Here is a 24,010-nt window from a genome sequence, read left to right on the forward strand (position 1 = left end):
TCGTTATATTATTTGGGAGGGTGGTAGAGAACATTAAAATTTTTTTTCCTGATTATAAAGTTTCATGAAGATAGACATTTAAAAAATGATCTCATAAACATGCTTGGAAAATATTGAAAAGTATTAAGTAGAACACATTAAGAAGAAAACATACCCTTCTTTTTCCTTCTAAGACATACTGGGGGATGCAGATAGTACTCTGCCCCTTGGATCTCCTCTTCTTAAACATTCCTCCCCAGCTCCATCGAGTAAAATAAGTTATTTGGCTAAAAAGAACAGTGTTAACGTCCTAATGACTGGATAGTACCTACCAGGCGAGAGTTTCTTTTCATATCTTTTAACTGAGCTGTCAACTTGTCCAGCTCCGTCTGGTGAACCTCCAGATATTCACTGCAAAGATAAGACAAGATGTAATCGTAATCTCTGCGCCTGTTAAGTGGAATCTGGTGCTGTTGCTGACTTTTCCTTCTCAAAGGGGATTAAGAATTGAACCTTGCTCTGTAGTTGGGGAGGAGGCTTTGTATTTTCCCAATCTTTCAACATTTGGAAAGCTCTAGCAGTGGCACTGGATACTATCCAGCTGGGAAAGTAGAAAAGGAGAAAAAGGCTGAAAGTCGAGAAAAGAAAAAAACCAATGTGGGAGGCAAGGGGCAAGATGTCTGCAGAGTCAGCCCTGGCTCTGGCCTCACAGAATTCTATCTAGTCAAATAGAACAAATAGTGAATGTCCCACTGCACAGTAGGGAAGTCTTATTCTGGGTTCACAATCCCTGTAAGATATCAGGGAGGTTTCAGAACCCTCCTTCAGCAATCTCTAGCATGGATATGTCTGTCCATCATTGTTTAAGTGAAACTCAATACTGCACAGGGTTCCAGGTCTCCATCAATGTTATGAATATGATGTGGAATACCAACATATTTCCCATCTTTGGGACTTACGTCAGGCTTCCCTAATTGTCAGGTGCAAGAATAAAATACGTCCTACCAAAATATACATCTAAAAAATGATCTCATAAGACCAGCTTTTCTCTGACCCCTTGGGTCTTTCCTTAAAGTACATTATCAGGTTCAAGTTCTTACTCAAGTCCATTTTTCAAGGCCCTGTAGACTTCTTCCACCCTTTTAGGCTGAGGCTCTTTGGGGGGATTGTTGTTTTTGTGGCCTAAATTGTGCATTTTCTTCAGTTTGGCCTGAGGCTTCTTGAGAGCGGAGGAATTTTCAATGAAGGAGTTACACCTATGGAAAGAAAAAAAGAACAGAAGAAATTGTGAGGATTGGGCTTCCAAAAGGATTTGACCAAAGAAAAATGTCTTCTATTATTTACTTATTTGTTTTAGAGACAGTCTTCCTCTGTCATCCAGGCTGGAGTGTGGTAGTGTGATCATAGCTCACTGCAGCCTTGAACTCCCGGGCTCATGAGCTCAAGTGATCCTCAGCCTCCCAAGTAGCATGTACCACCACACCCAGCTGAATAGTTTGTTGTTGTTTTTAAAGAGAGGGGGTCTCACTTTGGTGTCCAGGGTAAAGTGCAGTGGTGTGATCATAGCTTACTGCAGCCTTGAACTCCTGGGCTTGAGTGATCCTCCTGCCTCAGCCTCCCGAGGAACTGGGACCACAGGCATGCACCAGCATGCCTGGCTAATTATTATTATTATTATTTTTTTGGTAGAGATAGAATCTGGCTTCAGGCAATCCTCCTGCTGTGGCCTCTGTTTTTAAAAACTTTTTTTTGTAGAGATGGGGTCTTGCTATGTTGCCCAGACTGGTCTTGATCTCTTGGCTTCCAGCAATCTCCAGCATTAGACCCTCAAAGTGCTGGGATTACAGGCATGAGCCACTGTGCCTGACCAAGAAATGTCTTTGTAATCATCTTGTGTTCACATTAGTGTCCTTTGCAGAAGGTAATGTTCTCAGATCTGAGCCATCCTGCATTTAGTTTCTTAGTATTAGATTTGTTAACTGCTGAAACCAGAAAGCTTTGCTGGGCAGAGGCTACCTAGAGTCAAAGTCTGGCTTCAGGGAATGTGTATTCTGAGTGAAAATGTATTGCTTTTCTAAAACATCATAGGAAGTTAAGGGCAAAGAGCTCCAGGTGGACATAATGAACAGGCAGAAGGGTATAATCTAACTAAAAAAATACATGTACTATGCAATTTTAGGTACAAGTGTCTATGAAATTCAACGAGGATGTGAATAAATCCTTTTCGATAAGGGACCATAAGCATGACAAATAGCTAATTCTATATGACATTAAAATACATGTAGCTTTTTTTAAGCTTTATTTTTAGGAAGTAAATTACTGACTAGGTATAACTTATACAATTTCAACATCTCTAGTAGTGTCAGGGATACAGCTTGCAGCGGTAAGATGGATATCTGATAACTTAAAACCAGAGTACCGATCTGATTAGGAGATGCAGAGGCTAGGCCGCTCACTGACCCGGTTATCAGCAGGAAAGCCGAGATCTCCGAGGCCGGAAGCTGCCTACTGCACCCCTCCCAGGTTAGTTATTCGTTATAATCCCTGCCATCACCGTGTGCACAACTGGGACAATACAGGTCAAACAAAGCACATAGGGACCCTCAGAGGGCAAAGACCTTTATGACAACAGAAAAACTGAAGATAAACTTGGTTACATGTTGCTTATTCACTATCTGTTCTTTCTTTCTTGAGTTCCCCTAAGTCCTAGTTCAGATGAGAGGAGATTCACAAAACTAGAAAGACTCACTTTGGCAACCCTGTGTGAATGACACCTGCTCCCCAGAGTCAATCTGCAGAGGCATAGTCATTATCCACTGCACGACTTCATAGCACACATAGTCGCCAAAGTCTGAGTGCAATGGAAAATGCGCTTCAAAAAGGGGTGGAAGTAGGGGTAGTGAGAGGTCTATGCATATATCACTGGTTTGTCCTAAATCCTTAGCCATCATCCTTGCAGGAGGAATTCTAAATGATAGAAAATAAACTATAGCACTTAATTTTTGGTACATCCTTTCCATAAAAAAGATTAAAATAGTGGGTGCGGGCGCAGGGGGAGGCTGATGAGGCCGAATGCACACAGACCCTCTTCACAACATCAAAGTTCACTTCCTTGGCAAGCTGCACCCCGGGAGAGAACCACACAGTACTTGCCTGGATCGCCTTTCCTGGAGGCCGCTGAAACCCGCAAAGGACTGGCTTCTAATGATCCCATTGGGCCCTCCAGGCGAAAAAGACTGGGATCCTACCAACATGATTTCCGGGAGTCTGGTCGGTAGTCCTAGAAGACAGTGGAAAGATCATGACAATTTACAGGCAGGTTCAGACAGAAGATGCACTAAGCTTGTCAATAATGATAAAGGCTGTAAAGTAAGCCATGAGACTGTTAAGTGTTTGTGAGGTTCTTTATTATGGAGTGTCCTGAAGACAAAGGGCTCAACTCTCAAAAGAATAAAAAAGATACCTATCTACCTAGATGAAAATAAATATAGCCGGGGCGCAGCAGCTCACGCCTGTAATCCCAGCACTTTGGGAGGCCGAGGCGGGTGGATCACCTGAGGTCAGGAGTTCAAGACCAGCCTGGCCAACCTGGTGAAACCCCGTCTCTACTAAAAATACAAAATTAGCCGGGCGTGGTGGCACGTGCCTGTAATCCTAACTACTCGGGAGGCTGAGGCAGGAGAATGGCTTGAACCCGGAAGGCGAAGGTTGCGGTGCGCCGAGATCGCCCTACTACACTCCAGCCTGGGCAAAAAGAGCAAAACTCTGTCTAAAAAAAAAAAAAGTAAATATAAATTATACAAAACTACAAAACTGCCCATCACTCTAGGTTTCCTTCAAGATTTTTTTTTAAACAAAGTTCAGCCACACCCTCAAAAACATGAAAACTGTTGCAACATTAACCTCCATTCAACAATAAAAACACACAAATAGGCCAAGTCAAAGTTTCAGATAAATCATGCATCAAACTGAAAACACAGTCAAGTCTTAAGGCGGAATTCTACACCTAGGGGTCACAAGGCTAAAACACTAGGTTTCTTTAGAGATGAACTTACTAAACTAGCTCTCCCTTTCTATCTTTAAGAATATTCTGAAAGGTAAGATTGTGCCACTACTATGACAGTGCAAAGTAAGAAGGGTAAAGGGAGTGCTCACAAAAGAAGTGATAATCTAGGTTAGATAAGAACACAAGGGCCAGGGGAAGGTAAGAGGAAAATACAGCAGAAAGCGCACAACCTGTATTTCAGTCGTTTGCTTGGCTTTTGTGAGGACTTACCACAACAGACCAAGAAGCATTGTCAAAACACAACTTCAGCTGAACAGAAGCCCGGGGCTAGTTCCCCCAAAGGATGCCCCTGGAACTGTTAGGTAATTCTATTCCTTTTAGATCAGGAGTCAAAGCACATACCATTGTCTTAGCAGGTGACTTCAATCCAGAGAGGGGGACAGGCCAGCAGGAAAAAGGGGAAATAGTTACGGCCCAGATTGAAGACTCCAAAGTGGGCAGACACCAAATCGGTATGTTTGCAGAGTGTCGACAACTGCCCTTTAAAGACTCAATGAAAAAGAAAGAAAAGCTAAAAAACAACAGCGGCAGAACTCTCTGGTAGTACATCCAGATGTAATGGAAAGACCAATTTCACTAGACCTTCCTCAAAGCTGCGTGAAGCAGCTCAGGAAGGAAGGCAGTTTGAGCGAGTTACTTCCCCAGAGACAGAAGGACAAACAGACCCCTCCCCCATGCTACTGCAGGTTTTTAAATCCCCTCCCTCCCTCTCCAGGAGAGAGCAGCCCTGGAGTTTGTATGCATTCTTGCGAGGTACAGGTGCTGACTCACTTGGCTACAGGTCTGGCACTTGGTTGCTCTTTCATCCGGGTGAGATGCAAATCCCACACTAGCTGGGGAGGAGCAGCTTACATTTTAGGGCATTCTCCAGAATTTTAGAAATAATGAAGAAGTATGAGCAGTAAAAGTAATAAGTAGGGCACAAATGGTTAGACAAAATGCAGGTGCAGATAAGGTTCTCTCTGGTTACTTCTCCCCAGTCTCAAGGCTCAAAAAACTCCTAATTCTGTTATAAATAATTTTTTGATACCACAAGGAAATAGCATTTGAACATAAATTTAATTTTCTCAGCAAGGCAATTTTTACTTCTATAGAAGGGTGCAACTTGCGAATGGAGTAATGGTGAGAGCACACCTGGACAGGGGAGGGGCAGGAGTTCTTATTCCTGATGCAGGGCCCTACTGCTGTGTCATTCCCCTATTGGCTAGGATTGGACTGCACAGTCTAAGCCAATTCTGATTGACTGTTTTAAAGAGAGTAAGGGTATGAGCCAGAGTGGTGGGGTGGGTAGTTTGGCAGGAGGGATGGTTAGAAACAGGTAACTAAAGGTGACTTAGGTCAGAGCAGGTGACCAGGTGTGACTCAAGTCAAACAGGTGACCAGGATGAGTCAGGACGGAGCAGGTGACCAGGGGAACAAATGTGAACTACTGATTAGGACTGGTGGTAAAGCTATTTACTGAAACTAGGAGCAAGGAGAGAAAGACAACCAGAAGGTTAAACTTTAAAATGGAGAATCAAAGAATAAGAGAGCTGAACACACTGACATACTGATTCTTCAAAGAGAAACTTAGGGTTCACTATATTTAACAATTCCTTTAAATCCTTAATGAGGTTCTCCTCCGTGCTCTCTGCTGGTTACTAAGAAATCTGTCTACATTTCTTTGAGGGGACCTTTCTTAGGTTCATAAAGCATGCCTGTGGTATCACTGTATACCATGCAAACTTCTAATAAACTATAGTGCTTTCTTGATATTTCTGTTCTTTCTGTACTCAATTTGACAACCAAGCACCCACCTTAATGTCTCAATTTGGCAAATTTTAGTATTCTATCTTATTTTGTAAATTATTGTTCAATATATCTATTGTATCACAGACACTCTTTGATCAAAGGAAAAAACTTAGAGTATTTGAAATATTTAACTGTATAGTTATCTCATACCTCCTAGAAATTATATTTTTCAAGCCAATTTTACCCCCCTTATCCATTGGATCACTGTAGTTTAAATTACTGATGGCTGGCTCCTATCCCCAGGCACTGTTTAATTAATATGGGGTATCACCTGGGTATGGGGAGGTGTGTAAAGTCCCCAGGTGATTCTGATGTTCATCAGTGTTTGGGAGGCACTGACTTCAGAGTTTTGATTGAACAATCAGTTGCACTAGTGATAGGCAGAAAAAAGAGGAAAGAAAAGAAAAATACCAAGTTCATTGCAAATTTAAGACTTCTGTTAAAATAATCTGCTACAATTAATCAATTCCAACTCTTTCACTAAATGAATTAAACACTGGAGAGTAAAACATATGTACCAGATTGTAAAATAATTTTCCTTCTTCCTCATTTTTTGTAACAGGTGAACAAGGTTCTCAAAATCAGAACAAATGTTTGCCCAGGATCCTAAGATTGTCAAATGCTTTGGGAGGGGGAATAATGCTCAGAAACTTTTCATTAAATTTATGGTTGGGCACAGTGGCTCATGCTTGTAATCCCAGCACTTTGGGAGGCCGAGGTGGGTGGATCATCTGAGGTCAGGAGTTCGAGACTAGCCTGACCAACATGGCAGCTATTGAGATTACAGAGGCTGAGGCAGCAGAATCGCTTGAACCTGGGAGGTGGCGGCTGCCGTGAGACAAGACCACGCCACTGCACTTCAGCCTGGTGACAGTGTGAGACTGTATCTCAAAATAAATAAATAAATAATCAAGAAACTTTTCACTAAATTTACATATGGAACTGACGGCCACTAGGAATGTGACTGGGGTGAGCAGTTTTGTTTTGTTTTGTCTTTGTTGTCTTAGAAATGATCATTATCTATCAGGAAAGAATTTGGCCCAGAGCTGGTTTAGGCTGAGATCTCTCTGTCTTGACATCAGTTCCCCTAAAAGGTGACACATGGCCTAAGGAGAGTCATAAAACAAGCATGCACACACACAAAGTCTGGCTCTGGACGAAATAAAAGGAGGAGGTTGGGGTAGCGTAGTGTAGAAGGTATTAGGGACAAAAGTATACAAAACACTCCCTTCCCCAGACCTCCCAAGTCTGATGGAAGGGTGGTAGTTCTTTGCTACTATTCTTCCAGCTTCCCCAGCTCTTCTCCAGTTGCAACTGATCTTGCACCTCTTCGTTATCAACTGTCATTCTATTGACCAGTCCACTCCTACCTCTTAGCGCCTTATATCTTTAGGTTGTTCCCTGGCTTCCTAGAAGTCCCAAAGACCTGGTCTGTCCCCAGCTTTCAGCAAAACTGCCTCTAAAATTTTCAGGTTTGAAGGATTTCATTGCCCCTGCCAGAGTAATCTGCATTTTAATAGCCGGTGCTCCACTGAACCAAAAGCCTTAACCTAAAGAAAGGACTACAGTAGAATTGCAGTATTACTGCTGGTAGGGATGTAAAGTGGAATTAAATTTTTGAAGAACAATTTGGCAGTATCTGTTTAAGCTGCAAAACATACTAATCCTTTAACGGGGCACTTCTTTGATAGCTCTTCCAGGGAAATACCCAAATGCATGAAGAGGCGTATACAGGGATATTCATCACAGGCAATGTTAATAGTAATGGAAAAATAGGAAATGATATAAATGTTAGTCATTACAGGAATGGTTGACACTCAAAATTATGGGAGAGAACATTATGTAGCAGTTAAAAACAACATGGCCACATAGAAAGATCCTCAGGATAAATTGCAGAATGAAACAGAGTGTGATAGCAGGAATGCTAAAAACAAAACTATATAAAACTACGAACACAAATAGAAAAGTTCTGAAAGTATACAGAGTCTATGGAGAGGTGGGATTGAGTGGTAGTCAGAAACATTTTAATTTTTTCTGTATTGTATTTTTATACAGAAAATGTATTTGTGTATTATTCGTATAATGTAAAATTCTGTTTTGAAATTGCAGACATTTGGAGTTGCCTAGAAATGGAAGCGAAGGGGAGACAGAGCTCATAAACAAGATCACATAACTGTTGAGTAATAACTGTATTTATGTAATTGTTTATATTTATCAGCCTTGCAGAGGAGATATACGATTGCCAACAAATATTGTATAGGCTTTATAAATTCTGATTACATCAGAACTATTTAGATTTCCTGATGAAGTCCTTATTATGAGTTCTGAGCTATGTAACCAGTTTGATATTTTTGTCTGCAAAACATTTAGAGCTGGGCTTGTACCCCTGGTAACATGCACTATACCTGATATATACCCGATATATACTCTGTGTTCACCAGTTCACCAGATGCCATATCTATTAAGCAAGAAATCCCACATAAAACACAACTCAGGCCAGGTGCGGTGGCTCACGCCTGTAATCCCAGCACTTTGGGAGGCCGAGGCAGGTGGATCATGAGATCAGGAGTTTGAGACCAGATTGGCCAACATAGTGAAACTCTGTCTCCACTAAAAATACAAAAAAATTAGCTGGGCGTGGTGGTGGGTGCCTGTAATCCCAGCTGCTCAGGAGGCTGAGGCAGGAGAATTGCTTGAACCTGGGAGGCAGAGGTTGCAGTGAGCCGAGATCACACCATTGCACTCCAGCCTGGGCAGCTGGGGCTTTGAAAAATGTTTCCAGTCTCTAAGTTATTGACGTCTCACCTGTTCTTTTGGAAAATTCCAGCATAACTAACATTCATTTTTGTGCATTAAATCCCAGAAAGGACTCAAATCCTAGGCAAACAGTGAGGCTGCTATGGTTTGCTCTTCACTTGGCTTTGTTGCAGGAGGCCCTGGCTGTCATACTAGGTTGCCACCCATGCCCTGCCATTTCTATAACCAATGAGAACAACACAACAGGGTCTTTCTGGAAGGAATCCCAAGCACCTTTACTAAGGGTTGAACAAATCCTACCATTCCGAGCTGAGCCTCTAGGCGCAGAACCCTGAAAGCCACAGCTGTTTCTCTTCCCGATTTCTTCATACAGTGAAAATCACTGCCTTCTCTCTTGACTATGCACTGTTAAGTTCCAATTAAACACATATCAGGGTCTTTTGAAATTATAGTAAGTATAAGATTTTATATGTTCTTACATGAATGCTTTGATACAGGTACACTGGGCTTTGGTGGATGCTATGAGCAACCGCCTGACCCAAACATCTTGTGTCTATTTAAATTAGAAGGTAGCTCATCAAATCAGCAGGCGGTTTTTGGACAAGAACACTGAATCTGAAGATAGAAGGGGGCTGAAGCAGATAAAAAGAGAACAAGGGATTTCCCCTCACCCATCAGGTCTCGGGCTCTGATTGGACCAGAAATAAAGGGTGGAATATGATTGCAGTTCAGGGGAAGAATTTGCAGCTCCTTGGAGAGCTTGGAGATAACCTGTTTACTAAGAATAAAGGACAGGAATCAATCTTGGAGGGCTGCTTGGAGGATGGGTGATGAAGGACATCCGTCATGTAGCAGGCCTGTGCAGTAGGCCCTAAAGTGCAGCTCATGGTAGTACCCCCAGTAGAAGTATAAAAGTGATGGGAAAATGTTTGGAACGTCTGGTCTAGGTGATGGTTCTACTTCTCCCTATATTTTTATGAACTGGCATTCTGGCTTATGTTTTCATGTGTGTTTGATTAGCTTGAGTTAGCAAGCCTCTCTCTTCAGATTTCAACAATTTCACCAGGAGACGGGTAAGGCTAGGTATGCTAAAGTAAGAATCCTGATTGCCAGGCCAGTGGCCGACCTCCTTTCAACATCTGCCAGGTGTGAATCTTCAAACTCACTTGTTCAGAGTAGAAGTGCTGGAGGCATTGATTAACCTGTAAGGCAACTGGGCAAAGTCAGCTAGAAGGAATGCTAGTTAATTGTTAGAGTTAAGAATACTGAGACTTATTAAAGAAAATACGATTCAGTAGGTTATTTTTAGTTTTTACAAGCACAAAACACTCTCTCATATTAGGAAAACACAGAAAAGTAGAAAGAAGGCAGTGTAGGGAGCAGAGAAGAACCATACTGTTTGTACCATACAAAAACAACCACCGGGGGAATTTTGTTCTGTTAAATTTTCTCCAGCTCTTCCCTTCTCATATAAAGCATAATAATTTGAGCATATTGCATGCAAAATTTTGTATCCTGCTTTTTCTATCGGATTCTTTTTTTAGAGCTATGCCGAGGGGGCTATAAATTAGCTTTTTAACAAAGCTATCTTTATAAAAGGATACTCAAATCTACCCCATATTCCATGTGCTCCTTTGAATAATAAGAGGAAAACCAACCAGTCCACATTAAATGTGCCTTTTATTTCTGATTTTTCAGATATGGCAGTTTGGCCAGAAGCAAAAGAAAACTCCTGCAAGGATGAGACCAGGGCTTTTCTATGAGAAGCAAGAGACCACGTGATCATTTATTCCTGCTTGAGTTGCAGGACATCAAACATCATGAAATTAAAACAACAAAAATACAATAGCTAGATGCTACTGTCTTAACCCTTATGGTGTTTTCCTTTTTTAAAAATTTAACCAAATCTTCTATCGAATTAAGAATACAAACAGGCAATTCTGAGAGAGCCTTACTGATAGAAAATATGAGAGACATCTGTGATTTCTGAATGACATGAGTAAGGATATCTCAGTTCTCACCAAGGCATTTCTCATGGGGGCCAAATGTCAACTTCAAAACCCATAGTTGTCACAGTTACAAAGCTATGCCATCTCCATAAGCTAGACTGAGACCAACCCCTCTGAGACAAGACAATTGACCCATAGATCAGTTGGCTGTAGCTGGGGTGACATGCTGGCAAAAGTAAAAAATTCCACAATCAATTTAAGTGTTTGCCTAAGGCCAGGGACAGGAGCAGGCAAGGAAGCAGGGAAAACTTTTGGGGGTGGTGGAAGTGTTCTAAAACCAAATCATGGTGATGGTAGCACAAATGTATAAATTTACTAAAACTCAAACTGTCCACTTAAGATGAGTAAATTTTATGGTATGTGAATTGTACATCAATAAAGCTGTTTTAAAAAAATCACTACCAATTTCTAGAAAAAGTCATCATTCCTTCTGCAAGAGGAAGTGCCAAAAAATCAGGACTTGGAAAAGCTGAATCAGTAAGCAACCAGCTGAGAGTTGCTTTCGTGATTTGATCCTGTCTCCCAGCGAGGCTTCATAAGATGTAACACCTGCCCTCATTGCACTTTCTGAGTCATTTCTTCATGCCAGATTTAGGTTCTTCCTTTCTTTTTCCCCTAACAATGCCATCCTGTTTATGCTCCCCCACATCTTGGTCAAGAGCAGATGTATAATTGAGTTGTCTGAAAGAGGCATGTGGGCCAGATGTAAATAGCCTGCTATGCAAAATGATTATTTAAGATGAATACTAAAAATAGGTGTCTGCTTATTATATGGTTACAAGGTACCTATTACAGAGCAGTTGACTAATCTTTTTTAAAAAGTAAATATATTTATGTCATTGGCCTTGAAAAAATATGGCTGCTTTAAAATAAAGCAATGCTAATATTTGCTTCTCAGTTGTCAGCACTGTTTGTCAGCCCAGTGATGAATGCATGCATGATACACTGCTTGACTAAGACAACTGATGCGAATGCATGAAAAAAAAGTGTAGACCAACTCAACAGAGCCTCACTCCTCAGCAAGGGGATGGAAGAACCAAGGCCAGGTGTTCTAACTGGCCTCTTAGGCAAGTCCTAAACTCAGCCTCAGACTGTATCTGTAAAAGAAGTAATTCCTCCCCATTTTAACAGGCAAGCATTGTAAGGTTCAATTGAGATCAAAGTTTTATCCAATCTAACAATCACAAGACTACTTGGACATGTAGACTGACTTTCCACCGTCTCTGTAGATGGCTGGATTTCTGCTTTAAAACACAGAGAAAACGACGAAGTGCTTTACAAAAGGCAAAGTGCTTGAGAAACCACAGATTACTATAATGAATACTTAGTTTTAACTCACTTGAAAAAAAGAAACTTAATTTTCAGAATCTCTGGAAAGTGATATGATAATTTTCTTTCCATGTTTTCTAAGACTCCATCAATCAACATAATTTTTAAGTATATATTATACACTCAGCACTGGCAGGATACTACGTGTTGTCCAATATCCAAAGACAACCTAAGACTGAGCTCTGCTTTTAAAATTTTTAACAATTGAAGATAATGTGACTATACATAAAGCAGATTGGAGACAATTTTTGATGTAAGAAATAACAGTGTAAAATTTTAAGTGGTACCTATTTCTGTTTTTGTTTTGTTTTTTTGAGACAGAGTCTTGCTCTGTTGCCTAGGCTGGAGGACTGGAGTGCAATGACTCAATCACAGCTCACTGCAGCCTCAATCTCCTGGGCTCAAGCAATCCTCCTGCCTCAGCCTCCCGAGTAGCTGGGACTACTGGCATGTGCCTCCACACCCAGCTAATCTTTTTGATTTTTAGTAAAGACGAGGCGTTGCTATGCTGGTCAGGCTGGTCTTAAACTCCTGGGCTCAAGCGATCCTCCTGCCTCGGCCTCCCAAAGTGTGAGAACTTCAGGTGTGAGCCACTGTGTCCGGTCAAAGTGGTACCTTTCTTAATCTTCCAAGGAAAGCAGAGACAATAAGAATGTGGAATCCAGAGTCAGACACATCTGCATTCAGTTTGGGTTCTACAGCTACAGCTGTTTGAAATTCTGCACATTATTTAACTTCTCTGAATCCCAGTTTTCTCATTTATATAAAAGGATTAACATTTCAGAGGATTTTCGTGAGGTGCAAATGAGATAATACACACAAGACCTGGTATGTAGTAGGTGTTTAATAAGCCTAGCTGTTAATAATAATTTAAATAATAAGGAGTTTTATCAAAAAAGAGGGAGATACATAAGACAGGAATAGCCAGGCAAGTTTAGGTAATGCTAAGGAAGCTAGAAACTAGCATCTTTTCGAAGACAGAAATTTTTAGGTAATTAAAAAGCATAGATTGATAAGGACTATAAATATGGGTACCTGGGATGTGCAGTTCGAAAGTCAATTTTACAAAAAAGATTTTGATTTTGAAATAATTTGAAGCTTACAGAAAAGTTGCAGGAAAAGTACAGAAAGTTCTCATCTACCCTTCACCCAGATTCATTCATCGACATCTGCCACATTTTACTTTGTCATTCCTCCTCCAAATACACACACACGCACATTATTTTTTCCCAAATCCTATGAGAGTAATTTGCACATATGTATTTATATACATTTCCTCCCCCACACTGAGTAATTTGCAGATGTGATGCAAATTTACTCTTAAATACTTCAATGTGTATTTCCTAAAATCACAGACATTTGCTGACATTTCATTGACTATCATAGTCTAATTATCAAAATCAGGAAATGTAACATCAATACAATACTATTATCTCATGTACAGACCTTACTCCAATTTCATCAATTGTCCCGATAACGTTCCATGTATTGTCCCTCCTCCCCACATTCCAGGAGCCAAAACAGGATCAGATGCTCCCTGTTTTGTCATGAGTCTGTCCTTTAATCTGGGACAGTTTCTTGGTGATTCTTTGTCTTTGCCATTGACATTTTAATGGAATTCAGGCCAGTTGTTTTGTACACTGGCCCTTAATTTGGGTTTGTTTGCTGTTTTCTTGTGAGAAAGAGTCAGACTATGCATTTTTAGCAGTGATACCACATAAGTGATATTGTCCTTCTCAAGGTATTGCATCAGAGGCTCAAGGAGTTGCTTGGTGCCATTACTGGTGATGTTAACTTTGATCAGTTGGTTAAAGTGTTGTTGGCCAGTTTCTCCTATTGAAAGTTACTATGTTTGCCTTTGTAATTGATGTGTAGTTGATAAGGAGGTACCTTGAGGCTGTACAAATATCTTGCTTCTTTAACCCAGGAGTTTTAGCATCCATTTGATGACTCCTGCCCAAATCAATTATTCTTATAATAATGGCAAAATGGTACTCTTTAAACTCGATCATTTCTTCTACTGTAAAGACAGAGCTTTTTCTAATCCTGTTATTCATTCATTTCTTTCTTTATTGTCATTGTATGGACTCACGGATTCTTATTTTACTCAATGGATTACAATCCATTACTATCATTTGATGCAAAAGCCAACTGTTTTCTAGAAGCATTTTCTGAGCAGCACGGCCAGAGGGATCTCACATTGTGAACCTCAAAACTTTGAATTACTGATGGGGGAATTAACATATTCAGGGCCTTGCTTGTATTTTAGTTATTTTCCCGAATGTCTTATCTCTTTAACCAAGCTACACCCATCTTGAAAGGGGGTACCAGCTGTCTTTTGAAACTTCTCTGATGCTTGGTACAGGGAAAGATACCGAAAGCATTGGCTCTGCAGCCAGGGTGATCCAGGCTTCACCCAAGTCACCTGCTCTCTCTAAGCTCTAATTTTTCTTATGAATAAATTGATGATCATACCTAAGTCACCAAGGGTGTTTTGAAGAGAAAATAAGATAACATATATAAAAGACTTCATGTGGAATAATGGTCTTTTCTACTAACTAGGACTTGCAATTTGAGAGATATGTGACTTTTATCAAATGGAATGTGCTAATAATAAACCCATGCACATTTCACAGGTGAAGAAATACATAGAGATGAAATAATTTGACATTACTGCTCTCCCTTTCCCCTCTTTTATTCCTCTTCAAAGCAATGATAGCAAAGTATGTTGAAGCTATTTTAAGGGTCTGGCTGAGTCATTTGAAGAGTAAAGAAGAAATGTTAATAGCATTTCTATTCACTAGGACAGTCAATTGTAGGAACTTCTGGATAATTGACACCATTTTAGCCCTGGGGAAAAATGAAAACTATTTCTTCTCCTTTTCTGGTGGATTAAATAAATGCAGGGAGTAGCAGCTGGCCTCACGATCATTAGAAGAGAAATGATTCAGGGCATAAAACTTGCTTAAGTCTAATGAGGGGTTGGGTTGATTTTGACTAATGTTGTCATAACTCATTTTAAAATGCAAAGTCTAGAACACTTGTAGACCTTCATTTGGTGCACACTACATGTCAAACCAGGACCAACTGTTTCCTTATTAGACAGAAAAAGCATTTTACACTTAAATGAAGGCTGATGCTATTTGTAATAATAAGTACATTTAGCTATTAAAAAACCCAGCAAAACCCATGCATATCAAAAAAGGAACATCTCTTGAGACCATGATCTTCAGAGACAGCTTGGCTGATCCTGCTAAGAGAAAAACACACCCAGCAAGGATCCTCATTTTTTGACCACCAGGTTAAAAAAAACACTGCCATAAAGAAGAAAATGGCCCCATTCCTGGTATTATCAGCTCCTTCAGGCATATTTGCATGCAGCCTGTTTTCCCTAGAGCTTGGCAACTCATTTCTAGCTAATAGCGATTACTACTTCTTTACTTCAGAACAGCATCAAAATGATACTGACATCCTCGCTTCTCTTGGTGTTTGACTTTACTGAAATTACCATTTTTATAAGCTATTTATAAGCTATATTTTTTATTGTTCTCATTACAACCAAGCTACATCTTTGGGAATCCTAAAAAGAAAAAGCCACTAGGTTTCAGGAGAATGTACCCAACAGTGTGCTGGAAGTATAATTACACACCATGTGCTTGTTTCCTTTGCCCAACATGTGCAATTAATGCTGGTGTTTATTAATGGGCATGAGGGTCCAGGAGGAAATTGAATTGAGCCTTATAAATAAAGCTACACGCTGTATTTCATCTCAGAGAAAGGATAAGAAATTATCTTAAATGAAAGCATTTCAGATGTGGCTTACATAATCACACTAATAGATTTTTCATATGGCCAATTAATTTCTTTCTGTCCCTCCTAACAAGTAAATTGAATTGATGGAGAATTGACTGGCAATTATGTGATGGTAAAAATAGCTGAAAACATTACTCAAATATGGTAATATTCTATGATCACGGCCTTTGTTTGAGCTAGGTTAGAGTTAAACCCTTGCAACATGAAGGTAAAGCAACGGACTTAAAACTAAGTCAGCCCTTTCAAACTCCAGTTACATTCGTCATTTTATTCCTGTTGTTATGACAACACTTTAAAAAGCAGCACTTTAAATGCTTAACATTTAGGCATCTTATTATAGACTGGAAAATAATACATGAGGGTATAAAGTGCTGTTTCTAGGAGCTTAAAAGGGGGCCTGGTGATCATCAAGAGATGCAGCTGGAACACCTGGACTCCTTTCTCTGCTGTGTCCTCTAGAGCTCAGTAACTTTGCTTTTTTCTACCCTCAGGGGAGTGAGAGCTCATCCAAGGGAGGGAAGCTTAAAGAATTTATGTGGGAAGATACAAATTATTATTCACAGCCTCTATTCTGTGGTTTCATTTGTGAATAAGAAATTCACCCATGACCTTAAGTATTTTATTTTCTTGATTATAGCCTGTGTCATGCAGTTTTTAAAAGGCTGTAAGTGATGATGTGTTCCGATTGATTTTAGTTGCTTATTGTTAGCTACTGGAATGACCTGTTTATGTGAATATAACTTTATAGAAGGAAATTCATAACACATAATTATTATGAAAATTAATTATTGATAAAGAGATAATGTGTTGGAGTGAACCTCTTACATGGATCAGTGACCTATTGTGTTTGTACTATCCTCTGATAAAAGCATCTAAATGCTTGTTAAATTTAAAATAATATTTTTTAAAAGCAGCTAGTTGCTTTAAAACAATGTATGTCCCTATACGTAGATGTTTTTATTAAGGAAACAAGCTAGTTGAATGTTGGCACTTTCCAGTTATTATGTATTAGTAGGTTGAAAATTATCTGTCGTGTTTAATTCTCTCTGCCTTGAAATAAATTTCCCTGATAATTTTACCTTGGTAGAAAAGAAATAATTGCATCAAAAAGATACCTGCACCTGTATGGTTTTTTTTTTTTAATTTTTTATTTTATTTATTTGTTTTTGAGACAGAGTTTCACTCCTGTTGCCCAAGCTGGAGAGCAATGGTGTGGTCTCAGCTCACTGCAACCTCCGCCTCCCAGGTTCAAGCGATTCTCCTGACTCAACCTCCTGAGTAGCTGGGGGATTATAGGTGGGCGCCACCATGCCTGGCTAATTTTTTGTATTTTTAGTAGAAATGGGGTTTCACCATGTTAGACAGGCTGGTCCTGAACTCCTGACCTCAGGTGATTCACCGGCCTCAGCCTCCCAAAGTGCCAGGATTATAGGTGTGAGCCACTGTGCCTGGCCTACACCTGCATGTTTAATGTAGCACTATTCACAATAGAGCAAAATTATGGGATCAACCTAAGTTTCCATCGGAAGTTGATGTGATAAAGAAAATATGGTATATATACACAATACAATACTATTCAATCATAAAAAATAAAATGTCTTTTTGTTTGTTTGTTTTTGAGACGGAGTCTCGCTCTGTCGCCCAGGCTGGAGTGCAGTGGCTCGATCTTGGCTCAGTGCAAGCTCTGCCTCCCCGGTTCACGCCATTCTCCTGCCTCAGCCTCCCGAGTAGCTGGGACTACAGGCACCCACCACCACGCCCAGCTAATTTTTTGTATTTTCGGTAGAGACGGGGTTTCACCATGTTAGCCAGGATGGTCTCCATCTCCTGAGCTCGTGATCTGCCCGCCTCAGCCTCCCAAAGTGCTGGGATTACAGGCATGAGCCACTGCGCCTGGCGAATAAAATGTCTTTTGCAGCAACATGGGTGGAACTGGAGGCCATTATCTTAAGTGAAACAACTCAGACACAGAAAGACAAATACGGCATGTTCTCACTCAGAAGTGGAAACTCAGTAATGTGTACAAATGGACATAGGATGTGGAATGATAGACCATGGAGACTTGGGACAGTGGGGAGAGGGGAGGGGAGTGATTAAGAAATTACTTCATGGACACCATGTATGTTATTTGGGTGATGTATACACTAAAAGTTAGACTTCACCACTATGCAATCTACGCATGTAACAAAATTACACTTGGACCTTGGTACCCAATAGATTTTTTCTTTTTTTTTTTTTAAGAGGCAAGGTCTTACTGTGTTGCCCAGGCTGGAGTATACTGGTGCAATCATAGCTCACTAAAGCCTGGAACTCCTGGGCTCAAGTGATTCTCTCCCCTTAGCCTCCTGAGTAGCTAGGACTACAGGCATATGCCACCGCTCCCAGCTAAGTTTTAAAATTGTTTGTAGAAATAGGGTCTTGCTATTTTGCCCAGGCTGGTCTCAAACTCCTGGGCTCAAAAGACCCTACTGCCTCAGCCTAGGAATACAGGGGTGGGTCACTGCACCTGGTTCCCATAAATTTATACAAAAAAAGAAAAAAAAATTATCTTGGTCTTTCTAAATGTGTGCTGTTTTGTATAAAGTCATGTGAATTATTACTGAACAAAGTATAGCTGACCAAAAAAAGTAGAGGAAGAAAACTATAACAAACTGACTCACTGCAGAACAACCCAGTGTCAAAGAGTTATTCCAGGATCTTAACAAAGTAAGGCAATGCTATGTACGTGTGTACCGTCATATGCCAGCAGTTGCAAACTTGAGTGGCTTCCCAGAGGCCTCTACACATGTCCTCTGCATGGTAATTTTAGTAAATTAAACTGCCATAAAAGGAATAGTGGTTTCATTGCTGGTCCTAGCTGCTGCATACCAAAAGGTAGCCACATGTATAACATCTGCTGAGTTATTTTTGGTTGCCAAAGACAAATAATTTGTCATTAGAATGCAAAACAGTTAGATATAGCTACGTGCAAATATCTAGATTATTAACAAAACAGAATTATGTTCCTTTTTATTGTATATCAAGGGTGTGTAATAATTTCTTACTATTCTTTGTTTAAAGGATTTGAAGCTGTAACGACAGTAACGAGATAAAAAAAAGGCCATCTAATTCTTATCTTTAAGTACGATATAGCACAAAGAAAGAACAAATGCTTATGCATCTGAGACTGGATCCATCAACATACAGCAAATTCCCAACACCAAAGACAAAACAATATATTAGAGGCATATTTGTACATGTGTGAAATGCCGTATTACTTGTATTCTGAGCCCAAAAGGCACTATCCCATTGTTTCCCCTCTCAGAGGCCCACGTAACTCCTATAATCACACCAAGCTTTCACTTAGGTTAGTGAGTTAGCTTTCACAATCCTCTTGCCTATTTATGGTCCTTAGCCAATTTACCTAGAGTGGAGTTACATCCATTCTTATTTATTTTATTTTTTTGAGACAGGGTCTTGCTCTGTTGTCCAGGCTGAAGTGCAGTGGTGTGATCTCGGCTCACTGCAAACTCTACCTCCCAGGTTCAAGTGATTCTCATGCCTCAGCCTCCCAAATAGCTGGGACTATAGGTGTGTGCCACTAACCCCGGGTAATTTTTGTATTTTTAGTAGAGACAGGGTTTCACTATGTTGGCCAGGCTGGTCTCGAACTCCTGACCTCAAGTGATCCACCTGCCTCAGCCTCACAAAGTGCTGGGATTACAGGTGTGAGCCACATCCATTCTTACAGAGCAAGAAAATGAGGGTTGGAGACTTTTCCCAAGACTCCCATCTCCCCTAATGTACCCTCCATCACCTCACACTCACCAGTTTTAAATCCTGTTTCTCCTACATCATTCCCTATGCTTATTCCCAGGACGTACTCTATCCTCTGGGTCACACAAGAATTGTTTGAAGGCCACTTTTTAGTTTTTGGGACTCAAATCTCACTCTATTGCCTGGTCTTCTTCTGGCCCTTGTCTTTTCCATTTTTTTTCTAGTTCACTGGGGAGAAAGTAGTTTTCATTCATTTTCTTGTGTCCTCATCTCATCAGCCTGGGTGAAGTTATAAATAGTGGAGTAAGAGGTGCTGATTCTTTGGACAGCCTAGGAGAAATAAAGCAGGGAACAGATCTTGTCTGGAAAGATTTTCACAGGGCCTCAGAATTCTTACTAATCAAAGAATTTATTCGCGGGAAAAAAGGGTGGGAGAAGAACAAGAAGAGACGCAGGAGACAAAGCAACAGAGGCAATGTGTAGATTCTGTTTGGATTATGATGACAAACCAACTGAAAAGTCATTTTTGAGATACTTGGGATGTTTTAATATGTACTAGATATTAGATGATATTAAGGAGTTATTTACTAATTTTGTCAGGTGTAAAACGGCCCTAGGGTTATGCAAGAAAATGTACATACTTAGTTTGAGGCTACAGTGAATTATGATCTTGCCACTGACTCCAGCATGGGCAACAGAGTGAGACCCTGTCTCTAAAAAACCAAACCAAAACAAAAGTGTGCATACTCTTGAGATACAGTGGAAGTAGGTAGAAGTGAAATCCAGAGGTCTGAATTTGCTTTAAGATACTTCAACAGCAACAATCACCAAAGGGATCGATCGAGCATGGAAAAATCTTCCCGATTTTTGTAACTGGGTGATGGATATTCAGGAATTTGTTACCTCATTTACTCTATTCCTGTGTATGTTTTAAAAGTTTATTTATTGGGTGTCTACCAGCCCACTGCTGATACAAAAAGACAATCCCAAATAGCTTAAGAGTATCAGGGCACTCATCTAGCAGAAAGTAGGTGAGGGTAGTCTCAGAGACAGTAATTCTTAACCTTTACCCCCTTTATGGAGTGCTTTAGGACACAGTGAACGTAAGAATGGGGGACATAGACTGTAGGCAACATGTGAAAACCCTTACCCTCCTCAGGTCTCTGTGCAGATAAAGATGAGGCCATGGAGAAGGGGAATGTGTCTATTTTCTCTAGAAGATTATTTGGTTTGGCCTTTTAGCCTGGTGCGTTTACTCTATCCCACTTCAAAGCAAACAAGAAGCCTATAATCTGACCACACTGGTGCTCAAATTAACTGGTTTCAATAAATTCCAGATCTAGCTAATTTTCCATTCCACTCAGGCCAACATCTGTGTAAATACAGAAGCCCCAACCAAACTGGGGAGCATCCTTCTTGGATGTGACCCAGATCAACAGGGGAAGAGAATCGTGTTGTCAGGGAACCTTAGATTTTGCCTGTATCATCTGGTTTATAGGCAGAAGCGTGTGGGGATATTCTGGGACTTTCACCATAAACAAGAGAACAGAGAGGTCCTAGGCTGTCAGGATCCAAAGAAACAAATGCACAATTTGAGCCAACTGGAAGCACTGAACTGGGTCACGGCAGCCATGCAAAAATGAAAAGATGAAATAATCCCCATGTAGGGAAGTTAGGTGTTCAAACCAACTGCCAGAGGCCTTCTCCACCATAGCGAGCTACCAAAGAATTTAGTAGTACCAGGTGCTAGGAGGAGCAGGTGACCCATTAGAGATCAAAATCAACAGAAAGAAAGGTTCATCTTCTGGTGGCTACACAGCTGTCTGTATCTCAAATCTTACTTGGAACTTCAAAGAAACCCCTTGATTGACGAGGGGCATTCAGGACAATATTTCATGTTTGCAGATTGCACTTTTCCAAATGCTTTGGCACCTACTCTATATGCTAACAGCAACCCGTGAGTTAGGTAGGACAGTGATTATTATTCCTGTTTTACAGGAAGAAGAGGTTGCATAGAAGGGAAATTCATCTGTATTCTGAAACTGACCTGTAGGCAACTGTTCCAACAAGATTGTTAGCAGAACTGAAACTGGAATGAGGGTTTCTATCGTCCAGATGGGGTCTTGTTACTACTTATCTCCGTTCTCCTTTAGCTAAGAATGCAGAATTCCCTTACTAATAACAATTTCCTTTTCCCGTTTCTTAATTTTCTGTCAACTGGGAGGGGAGGATCATCAGTTCTCAGAATGCCCTGTGGCCCCACAAACATCATCAATCAGTACAAATCCAATTCAGTGCTCACATGGGTTAAGAACAGTGACTGGGGTCTCACTATGACCTCCTGTTCCCTGTCCCCAGGCGTTTTACTTTCATATCCCATACCATTCCCCACCACTAGGTGCTCACTGAGGGTCAACAACACAGTATAACAATAATAACAGCATTTCAGTTTCAACAAAAATAAATGGATAAATGGGTCATCTTTGCTATTCAGAGAGTAACATCCTGCACTTATACTCTTAGGGTTAAATCCACAGTCATGTTGACTGTTAGAAATGGATTTAATGGGTTTATTTGAAGACATCTGCTACATTAAAATATTTATCCTTGTCCCAATCTCTGCATCTTCCTATTGATATAACTGTCAATAACCTCTAGAAAGAGCCTAATATAATGCACTGTCTAATTTAGAGGTTCTCAAACCAGGCCACATCTTAGAATTGCCTGGGGAGTTTTTGTTTGTTTGTTTGTTTGTTTTTGAGATAGAGTCTCGCTCTGTCGCCTAGGCTGGTGTGCAGTGGCACCATCTTGGCTCACTGCAACCTCCGCCTTCCAGGTTCAAGCTATTCTGTCTCAGCCTCCCAAGTAGCTGGGATTACAGGCGCACGCCACCACGCCCGGCTAATTTTTGTATTTTTAGCAGAGACGGGGTTTCACTATGTTGGTCAGGCTGGTCTCAAACTCCTGACCTCATTATCCGCCTGCCTCAGCCTCCCAAAGTGCTGGGATTACAGGCGTGAGCCACCACGCCTGGCACCTGGGGAGCTTTTTAAAAATGTCATTGCCCAAGCCTCATTCCCAGAGATTCTGACTTAGTCTGGGGTGGGGCCTGGGCATAAGTACTTAAAAAAAAAAAAAAAAATTTCCTAGGGTTTAATTTTTCTCCATACACACAGCATGCAGTGATCATGTCACATTTGCCTCCCATTCTTTTAACAGGTAAAGAAAAAAAAAAGAGTCATTCATGTTCTTTAGTCACTTGGCTTCAACTTCACTACAAAAATTATTTGAAAAAGGCATTACAAATATTTACGAGAAAAACAGGATAAAATTGTATCACTCATTCAGTCCCATACAAGGAATGGTTCTGGGAATCTTAGGATTTAAAAGAACTTCTTCATTGCATTGTTGTGAAGACTTAAAAGGAGCCCTGTGTCAGGATTGGAATTTGTTGTCATCTGTTCCTGTGTTTTCCAGTGTTTCACTAACAAAACAAAAGCCTACTTCAGCAGTGCTGAGACCAAAGAATCCAGCCTCCCTGGGTTTGCGGCATGGCAGCACACTTTATACTGTGTGGCTTTCACAGGTTGCTTAAGCTTCCCAGACATATCTGTATAATAGGGATAATAAAAGAACCAAACTCGTAGGTCGCTATGAAAATTATATAGGTCAATTACTAGAAAGTGCTTAAACAGTGAAAGGGTTCATTGCTGTTCTTGTTACAGTGATGAGGATATATTATCAAGTCAATTCCAGTTTACTAAAGTCTAGGTTGAGACTTCCTGCACATCTCCTAGAGGAAAAAAAGCTTCAAAGGAGGTTGATTTCATGAATTTTATCATGTACCTGGGCTGTCATTTTTAACTACTGTGCATTCTCAACTCCCTTGAAAGTTGAATTAATAAGGTGAGATTCAATTATAGAGACTACATAATATCAGGAGGTCAAAAATCATCAGCTCTTCCTATTAAAAAATAGGCTGGGCACGGTGGCTCACGCCTGTAATCCCAGCACGTTGGGAGGCCAAGGTGGGCAAATCACGAGGTCAGGAGATCGAGACCATCCTGGTAAACATGGTGAAACCCCATCTCCACTAAAAACACAAAAATTAGCTGGGTGTGGTGGCACGTGCCTGTAATCCCAGCTACTCGGGAGGCTGAGGCACAAGAATCGCTTGAACCCAGGAGGCGGAGGTTGCAGTGAGCTGCGATTACACCACTGCACTCTAGCCTGGTGGCAGCGCAAGACTCCATCTCAAAATAAATAAATAAATAAATAAATAAATAAATAAAGTAAGTTGGTATGAAATGTGGCACAGGATCCCAGGGTATTTTACCACCAGAAGGAGGGATTTTGAAGAGTCAATTTTCTCTGATATGATTGTGAGCTTTTCAGCGAAACCCTCCAGATAATCAGCTCCTCTGAACATTTTCTTTTTGAAGAACGCCATTCACACTGTGTATTTCTCAACCCTCATCCCAAGACATTGGAAGTGAAAATACAGGGAGCC

The 24,010-nt window shown here is 40.6% G+C and overlaps 1 protein-coding gene across 8 annotated transcripts in view; it reads right to left on the reverse strand.

The window, feature by feature from the left end:
• The window catches only part of RIPOR2 (RHO family interacting cell polarization regulator 2), a 240,828-nt gene that overhangs the window by 61,303 nt on the left and 155,515 nt on the right, over window positions 1-24,010 (reverse strand). For 6 of the 8 annotated variants that reach the window (XM_025382889.1, XM_025382891.1, XM_025382890.1 and 3 more), the window contains exons 2-4: window positions 3,133-3,259; window positions 1,080-1,235; window positions 312-390 (exon numbers count right to left, since the gene is read on the reverse strand). In XM_025382889.1, the coding sequence (XP_025238674.1) occupies window positions 312-390; window positions 1,080-1,235; window positions 3,133-3,259 (362 nt within the window). Of the gene's footprint in view, window positions 1-311; window positions 391-1,079; window positions 1,236-3,132; window positions 3,260-4,387; window positions 4,807-24,010 lie in introns of those variants that run through there. The other 2 variants (XM_025382894.1, XM_025382895.1) reach the window with 1 other exon arrangement.

The sequence above is a fragment of the Theropithecus gelada genome, chromosome 4 (assembly GCF_003255815.1).
Source record: "Theropithecus gelada isolate Dixy chromosome 4, Tgel_1.0, whole genome shotgun sequence".
Classification (NCBI taxonomy): Eukaryota; Metazoa; Chordata; class Mammalia; order Primates; family Cercopithecidae; genus Theropithecus; species Theropithecus gelada.